Consider the following 9,706-nt stretch of genomic DNA (forward strand, 5'->3'; position numbering starts at 1 on the left):
TTATAACAGGATAAGTTCTAAATAATAAGTATTTTATAACAAAGTCTCCTTTGCGTTTTGTTATAAACTTGGTCGTTAGCAGTTAAAATAACAAAAATTGTAACAAAATTTGCTCAATGCATATCACAAATATATCCAATCATGATACAATTTGATCTAGTTCATATTCATATGAGTAACCAAAGTCAGTATTCTGTCTTGCTGTATAACAAAATCGTAACAAAGCGATTTATAAGTAACAGAACGAGATAGAATCTTGGTAGAAAATTTTGTGCGTCGTAAGTTTTTCTATCACATTTATAACAAGGTTTGATAGAAATATCAACTTGAGCAACAATTCTGTAAGATTTTTGTTAGAATCATCTGATCGGGAAGCTAGACGTTACATGTTCGAATCGCGATTGAAAGAGTCAAAGGATTTGTAGCACTAACCCTACTGTTCGGATATGAACCAGTTTTTTGTAGCAACCGATTATTTTTCGGTAATGCTCAAACTGTAATATATATTTTTTCATCAAATTAAATTTAGAAATTAATTACTTGTTACTTGCAAGAAGTGGTTTCACTGATCGTTTACACCTTCTCTCTATCATGCGCTGATCTCAGTTTCAGTTAACGGCTTGGCAATAGATTTGTGTTTAAGGCCAACTTGGGGTGAGCTACCCTATTTTTATCTTCCGCGGTTGATAATACTATCGAAGGATTCAATCAGGTAAGTATACATTTTTGCGCATTTTGATTTGTTTCAGGCTACTTACAACAGTGTTACGGTTGGTTGCAGTATTATTTAACAGGTAAGTATTTTAGGCTACAGGTAATTTTAACGATTGCTGTATCTGCCGGTAAGCATAAATAGATTTTGATTACATTTCAGTTTCCACTAAACTCACTAAGTATCTTCTTTCTTACCACTCGAAACACTATCTTCTACCGCTTAGCAGGAGCTATTTTGCAATCCTGGTGCTATTTCACACGTTAAAGAGGTAATATTATTTCGATATTTTGGAATTATAGCTTTACAGCAATCTCTACTTTGCTTTTTGGAACACTTTTTTACAATGGCGTTTTTATTTACCTATAAGCTATCTTCTTTTGACACTGTGTATAAACACTCAACCAAACGTAAACAAACTGCGCAATATGTTTGCAGTGTTGCCATATATGCGGTATCGTAACACCCCCGCCCGTAACATCTGGAATTTCTAAATTTACAGATTCTCTAATACCGCCAAATTCACTGTACCACGTCTCTGTACGCAGTCATCAGAGGTCCTGGCGTCCGCCTGTCCAGCACGTTCATCCCCCCTGCGCTTCCAACGGGGTGCATTAGCGGATTGTGACGCTCTCTACAATTGTCAATGTTGCAGCGTATCCGAAATTTACACTGACCGCCATGCTCGTTCAGGCACACATTGCACAGTTTCCCGCGGGTAACTACCCTTAAACGTTCATCATACGTCATTCTCCTAAAACTATCACAGTGCCGCAGGCGGTGTCCAGTACTGTGACATAGGGTAAGTTATCCTATAGTGGACCCTTTACCTATAATGGACCTCCGGTACAGTTTCGGCGTTTATTAGCTTGTGCTACTTATTTCCGAGAAAATATGACATGAAACAGAAAGTACTAAACATATCACACATTCCAGTTTATAAAGATTTAGCTGCATTTAATTATTAATGCCTTAAAATCGATATTTTCAACAAGTGAGGGTCCATTATAGGTTAACAACGCAAAACATGACGCCATTAGTGGACCCTCTCCATGCAAAATACACTAGAATTCCTATAATGGACCCGGTCGCTATCCTATTGTAAACAACAAGGTCCATTAACGGAAAACGGACATTCCAATCTGTTTTAAAGAATGTGCAAAATATAGAAATTTTCAACATAAATTGATATTTTTTTAGGTTTAATCGAAAGTTACTCGTATTGTAAGTGCCATCGGTTACGTGTTTAGCGTTACCAGTTTAAAATAATTCGTGGAAGAAAACTACTCAAGTACTAACTGGTCCACTAATGGTTAATTTACCCTACTTTGCAAGGCTTCAGCTCCTTTTGTTCGGTTGAAATAGTACCCGAACTGCTAACGTCACTGTGGCTGAGTAACACACCTCTCTCGGTCGGCATCTCCATTCTAGACTGTGGAACACCTCTGGACTGGTAACTACGTGTATCTTGCACGTCAACGCATCGCATCGCATCGCAGGCATCGTCGACTATTTCCATTAGGAAATCCGTTAGCGTTCGTAGTGTTGGTTCTCCACCGGCATTCCGCCTTTGGTAGTGTACCCACTCTCGCTTCTCGCGGTCCGGTATCTTTGTGACCAGACTCTTGATTAGCAACGGATTGACGAGGTGTTGCCGAAGTCCCGCAGCCTCCAAATGCTCACAGAGCTGCTCCACCGTGTTCCTAAACGGTATGAAACTGTTCAAGTTGTCAGGCTTTGGTGGTTCTAGCTCGTTGACTTGATCCAAGAACTCTTGAAGCAGTTGCTCTGGACGCCCATAATGCCGCCGTAGCTTTTCGATGACTCTTGGAACCGACTCGGGGAGAAGCAGCTAACCAGCCACCAGTTCCAATGCTCTACCTTCCAAACACTCCTGCAGCCGAACCAGATTTTCGTGATTCATGTAGCCACAGGCATCGTTCGATGCTTTGTAGGAAGCATAAAACAATGGCCACTGCCTTGGATGGCCCGAAAACTTCGGAAGCTTGCTCGTCAAACCGCTTCTTGCCACTAGCTGTGCTCGTGTAGGTCCGACTTGTTTACCAAGCCTGTTTCGGCTGGCATCACCCACTTTCGTGCAATTTTGCGGTGTATTGTTGCCACTGAACGGATTGGTGTGCTGGCTGCAGTCCGAGTCCTCATCATACTCATCGTCATCGAACTCCCCTACTGCGTCCCTTTCTCTAGCCAACTTGTTGGCGTTCGCCTGATCCTGCTTCAGCGCTTCGTTTTTGCTTTCGCTCGGAAAGACCCTTTGTGGCTGTTTCGCGGCCACCTTCGGGTTTTTGATGACAGAAAGCTCCTTCAATTCTCTGTCGAGATCGGCCACCTGTTGCTCGAATGACCGCTGACTTGCTTTCATTCGCTCGATCTGCATCCTCTTCTTCTGCAGTATCTCTTCATGCAGAGCACTCCTTTCTTCTTCTTCTTCGTCCCGCAATCTCATCTCCATTTCCAACTTTTTTCTCTCGAAGTCGCGCTGCATTCTACTTTCCATCTGCTGCAGCAGCATTTCCGCCTCTAGCTCTTTGTCCTGCCGCTTTCGCTTCTCCTCCAGCTCCATCATCCTCTGTTCGATGTCGGAGATGCCCTTGCGTACGGCGGCACTGGGTTTGTCAGACTCTTCGACGGCCTTTTTACCGCGAATCTGCCTTTGGGCATCTTTTTGCTGCTTATGGTACTCCTGCTGACAAGCTTTACTTTGGCAGTACCACTTTTCCGGAACCGAATCTTCCGTGACTCCAACACAACGGGAATGGAACCATTTCGCACAACTGTCACAACCAATCATTTGCTCGTCACACGTCGACGGGCCGCAAATCTCGCACGGGGTCATAGTTAAGTCCAGAAACTCGCTCTCCGATGTAGCTCTAGGAGCGGAAGGTGCATCACGGGGTACGTCCGACATCTCTTATGAACGGTTTTAGTCACTTCTTTTTGAGAATGTTCGGATATGAACCAGTTTTTTGTAGCAACCGATTATTTTTCGGTAATGCTCAAACTGTAATATATATTTTTTCATCAAATTAAATTTAGAAATTGATTACTTGTTACTTACAAGAAGTGGTTTCACTGATCGTTTACACCTTCTCTCTATCCTGCGCTGATCTCAGTTTCAGTTAACGGCTTGGCAATAGATTTGTGTTTAAGGCCAACTTGGGGTGAGCTACCCTATTTTTATCTTCCGCGGTTGATAATACTATCGAAGGATTCAATCAGGTAAGTATACATTTTTGCGCATTTTGATTTGTTTCAGGCTACTTACAACAGTGTTACGGTTGGTTGCGGTATTATTTAACAGATAAGTATTTTAGGCTACAGGTAATTTTAACGATTGCTGTATCTGCCGGTAAGCATAAATAGATTTTGATTACATTTCAGTTTCCACTAAACTCACTAAGTATCTTCTTTCTTACCACTCGAAACACTATCTTCTACCGCTTAGCAGGAGCTATTTTGCAATCCTGGTGCTATTTCACACGTTAAAGAGGTAATATTATTTCGATATTTTGGAATTATAGCTTTACAGCAATCTCTACTTTGCTTTTTGGAACACTTTTTTACAATGGCGTTTTTATTTACCTATAAGCTATCTTCTTTTGACACTGTGTATAAACACTCAACCAAACGTAAACAAACTGCGCAATATGTTTGCAGTGTTGCCATATATGCGGTATCGTAACACCTACAATTGTCCCGTACTCTTACAGGCTGCGAAGTCTGTCGTATAAAAACAGAAGGTCAAAATTCCAAATCGGAATGTAGCACCTAGGCTATCCTGTACTCTGTAGTAAGCCAAAAACACGCAAGTTCATTTTGCTTCTTTGTCTTGAATCAGCAGCAGCCACAAGCTTGGTGTGTATAATGGTCGTCCGTGTCTGGGAAGGAAGACTATCATACGGAAAATGTGTGGACAATTTTTAACTTGAAAACTTTCGTTAATTTTCACTATTTAGCGATTGGCAAACAATCTTTTCAAGAAAGCCATACAATTGCTGCATCGTTTCTAATCAAAATCCGTTTTAAATTTGAAGAGCTATTAGCGTTCAAAATCTTTCATTCTTTCGTGACGGTGGCTTGACTCAAAACTTTGGTTGACACCCTGTTGTAAGACGTAGTTCTACGTCAAAAAATTTCGATAATCCTACCATGTTATCATGTTGCAATTAATCCTAAAATCCAAATAGCAACTTAATTAGTTTGTATTTTGCCAGTTTATAACTTTGATATAGTGATCGGAATTAGAAGCAGAAAAACAAATTATGTTCATAATTCCGATCAATCACTTTAACGGGAAATTAGCAGTCATTAACTTTTCGTCGGAGAGCCCAATTTCGGAAGCAGTTTTTTGGCCCAAATGCGGGGTTCTGTTTGTTAAAATGTAAATACTGCTTTCTTCTTCTCAATCTGAACACAGCAAACATATTTTCATGAACAAAATTTTGGTTTCAACCAAAAAAAAACTGCTTTTGAAATTGATAGAATCGGTGACTCCTTCAGCATTTTTTCAGCCAAATTTGATATAGAACAGTTATATATGTTTGTATCTACACTCAAGTCGTTTTTTACGCGAAGGATACGTCCCGCGTAAATCAAAACCGTGTAAAAAACGCGAAAATTCCGAAATTCGCGTAAAAAACCACGTAAATTCCGAAATTCGCGTAAAAAAAAACGCGTAAATTCCAAAATTCCTAGATTTTCCTAGATCTACTAACCTCTATTACTTTCCTTCAGTTGGGTCACCCCTGCGAAATGGTACTTTCTACGAAAAGATTTTCCGTGAAATGGTACATCCCACGTAAGGTTTTTCGCGAAATGGTATTCTGCGAAACTCTATATTCTGCGTTATGGTCAACCGAGAATCCGAGATTCACGATTTATGTACAACACAGTTTAATTTGTGGCAATACGAAGTTTGTCGGGTCAGCTAGTGATGCATAAAGCGCAATATTTATCTCAATCCCGCAAGGCATTCGTCAAACCCCAGCGTAAACGACCAGCGGGGTGGTGCGGCTGCCTTCTTCTTCTTCTGACTGGTTTTTGAAGGGCCAGTTACTAAGACTATCAGCAATTTATTGGTCCTGAACCGTTTCTGGGCACCTCCACATCCGCCGTTAAAGGCGAACTCCTGACATGGGAAAAGCTAGAAATAGCATCCCGTTGGAATCAAACACAGGGTTGTAGACAAGCCAAACAGTTTATCTACCGAAACCCTGCAGTAGCTAAAAAACTACTCCATTTAACTCGTAGTGCACTACGCCCAATCACGGGACTCCTAACAGGACACAGCCCCGCTCTTTATCATTTAAAGAATATCGGTAAGGTATCATCCGACACCTGCCGCTTTTGTAACTCTGAACCTGAAAGTTCAGCGCATCTGCCCTGCTATTGCGGAGCTCTTGCATTATCAAGGCACAACTTCTTAGGAAATTTCCTTCTTATTCCATATCTGGTATGGACCTAAATCCCAAAACGGTCATTGGCTTTATAAACCATGTAGTACCGAATTGGGGCACAGGATTACAACTATCCCGCTCAACTCCATCAATGGGTATGAGCGGTCCGTAAACTGTGTACAGCAATCGGGGCCTGCCACAAAAGACGATCATTAAGACTGTCGCAGTGGCCTTTTAACCCAACGGCCTTCTGGCATACAAAAAAAAGACTATATGCCCGGAGCGGCTGTCAAACTACATACATTGTACATGTCCCACTCATGGGTTTTGGTACTTTAGGTTCTGTTACCTTCTTAAAGGTTGATTCATCTCAAAACAACTGAAACTAGTTAAAAAGCAGTTAAACACTGCGTTTTAGCTATAACTTAACTATTATTAGCTGTTTATTTCGATCGCCTGGCTGGTTCCAAATTGTCGCCATCCATGGATGTTTAGTCCGCAATTTGACAATTTCACACCCCTACTTATGACATTGTATATATTGTTTTTCTGTTGCCAAAGATCTAGCAAGCCGCATGTGCCCAGAGTGCGGTCTGTATTTTGCAAAACAAACCGTGGACAACCTCAATGCTGAAATAGGTTCTGCTCGTGAGTGGGCTACGAATAAAATCACAACAGATAATTGATTTTGTTTGTGATTTTATAAATGTATTTAAACTTAGTATTTTTAAGAATTTGTTTGAACTTTGTTGACTGTTTCAAATGCTTTAAGCTCTGACTTTTTCAAATAAAACATTTAAGTTTTAGACCAACCTCATGTTTTTAGTCTTGACCTTGAAGTGCGGTCAAGCATATAGGGTAGAGGATCCATATTTCGCCAGTTTGATGAATCCAAAGCCTTTTTGCATATTTTTGGTAAACTTAAAAGAAATTATTTGACGAATTGGTAAAATTGATGTCCTCAATTGATAGCTACGCTTAACAGTTAAGTTAAGTTCAATGTTTCAAAAAAATTTACTCAGATTTTACAGGGGCAGATAGTGGGTTGGCCAAAATCTTATACGGGGAAGGGTATAGATAGTAGAGTAAACAGAGGTAAACGGATGCGCCTTCTCGCAGAACTACCAATGAAAAAAAACTACAATGACATCTCAGCAACACTGTAAAATTTTCAAGCGTCGCCTAGGATATAATGACGTCATGCTCTTTTGCATACATATTTGGACAGTTCATCAAATCGATGCTCCAAACAAGCAAAGTAAACAAATTGGTTCCTCGTTGTGTCTCGTATAGACTGGGAAGTTTTGTAATCCATTTGTGAGATGCTAATATTTTAACTATTGATTTACTATCAACATAAGGATGACCCTCAAGACAGCATATATTGATTTAAAATTTTCAATTGGCTTTTTTGTGATCCAAAATATCCGTCGTAATCCGCTAAATTCCACGTAATATATCTCGCGATTTACGCAACTTACTGCTGATCATAGTGAGATCGTTGCAATTCTGACTTGTTGCCAAAACTATTTAACGGGAAACTAGCAGTCATTAACTTTTCGTCGAAGAGCCCGATTTCGGAAGCAATTTGTGGGCCCAAAAGCGGGGTTTTGTTTATAGAAATGTATTCATTGTATTCTTCTCGCCAATCTGAACACAGCGAATATATTTTCATGAACAAAATTTTTGATTCAAACAAAAAAACTGTTTTTGAAATTTGCAGAATCGATGACGACTAATTTCAGCTTGAATAAAATAATAAAAAAAATGACGTAGTTCTTCTCTCAGCGCGTCTGTACTTTATATACCGTCTGTACTATTTACCAAAGAGATTTTGACAACTACAATGTAAGCAACTATCTGTCATTTTTCTAGTGGTAATAATCGAATCAGAATCAAATATTATGTAAAACTGCGCTCTCTAAAAGTGAAATAATGTTTCTTGTATGGTACGTATTGGATAAGAAATTGTTCAAGAAATTCATTCCTAGAACATTTCTTGGTCTATCTTTTAACACATTTCTTTTCAACTGCCTACAGCCTACTCCGCTTAAGACAGTAGTAGTCAGGCAAAATGTGCGTGACAATATTTTTTATGGGATTTCCCTTAACGAGTTATGTCTGTGAATCGCTTTTCCTGACTATAAAGGCCCCCATACACATACGCACATGTTGGCCGAAAATGTTGGTGAATTCATGCTCGTCCAACACGCTCGCCGGTGTGTGACTGCCACGAACCAAGCTGACAGAAGAAAATGTTCGGCTCGCCGCTCGACCGGAATGAACCTCCAACATTTTGTTCATTTCCAACCCAACATATGCGTACGTGTATGGGGGCCTTAAGGTTTTGCAAGGTGACGTCACGAATGAACCGGAATGAACGCAATTCACCCATTTGACATCCACTCGTGGTTTGTTTACTATTTGTTAGGCAAACGCGATATGCATAAATTGGAGTCAAATGTTTTAAAAGCGTATTATCCAGCAGTTTCGCCTTCCAAACTACTCGGAATGGCAGTTTTTGTGCTTTTCTGACTGCCGTTAAGGCCTTTAAGCGATATTCAGTTTCAACATTTTAACCCATGTTCTAAGTCCATGTAAACAAACCACTGATAGACGTCAAAGAAGTGAGGTTATGCTCGCCCGTGCAAACCTTATAGGAGCGTGATTGGTATTGAAAAGTAGGAAAGTACGGCGAATAAGCAGTACCCAATAGCGATACTGAAAAAAACGAAGTGCGGTATACAGAAAAACACCTGGACGATATCATAATACATCAAAATACGAGTCGCAGTAAGAATATCCATACAAAATATAAATAAATATAAGCCCTATTCAAAAGTGCAGCTGTCTTGAACCGCCTTTTTTATCTTAAGTTCTATGGCAAACATTTCCTCGTGCTTGTATCTATAAGTACACATAATACTTACTGATCTAGGTCCAGTAATGCGAGCACTTTGAGACCTTGTAGCCGGCCTACGCCTTCGATAACCAGGAGTACCACCTTCAGGTGTTCCAGTATCCGATGGCGGACTTATGATTGTTTCCATGCTAGCGCATGCTGGCGCTGATATCGAAGAGCTTCGTTTTTTGTACGGTGGGCGATTGTTTGGTGGTGAATCATCTGCCATCGCCATGGGTTTATATTTTTCTTAGCTCTGGTATTACAATAACTATTTTTAATTGCTTTTCTTCGCTTATTACGCTTATTAGGTTTATATCGCCACTACAACTGACTACTCATACGGAAGAATGTGTATATCTGAAACAATAAAAATGATCGATCTATTAAGAAGAGAGTATTTTACTAGAAATAATAACAATTAAAAAAAAATTATTCCAAATACGTGTAGACCTGATGTTTCTATATTTTAAAAAGTGTTAACAAAATCGAGCCCATTTTTGTGTGTGGGTAAAATTAACATTTATATTTATGTTGGACGGATTACACGCCAACTCGACCATGACCCTCGCAGAATTTAATGAAACTTTGTGTGTGAAATGCTCATGTAAATAAACAACTTTGCATATTTGGTCTAGACTATCTTTTGGAAATGGCTCAATTTTTATGACGTAG

The 9,706-nt window shown here is 39.9% G+C and overlaps 1 protein-coding gene across 1 annotated transcript in view; it reads right to left on the reverse strand.

Moving 5' to 3' along the window:
* LOC128736897 (GTP-binding protein RAD) overlaps nt 1–9,266 on the reverse strand; it is a 90,059-nt gene extending 80,793 nt beyond the window's left edge. Inside the window, exon 1 of the mRNA XM_053831398.1 lies at nt 9,060–9,266. Within this exon, the coding sequence (XP_053687373.1) occupies nt 9,060–9,266 (207 nt within the window). The remainder of the gene's footprint in view (nt 1–9,059) is intronic.
* Nucleotides 9,267–9,706: the final 440 nt, after the last annotated feature.

This window comes from Sabethes cyaneus, chromosome 2, assembly GCF_943734655.1.
Source record: "Sabethes cyaneus chromosome 2, idSabCyanKW18_F2, whole genome shotgun sequence".
NCBI classification, from domain to species: Eukaryota; Metazoa; Arthropoda; class Insecta; order Diptera; family Culicidae; genus Sabethes; species Sabethes cyaneus.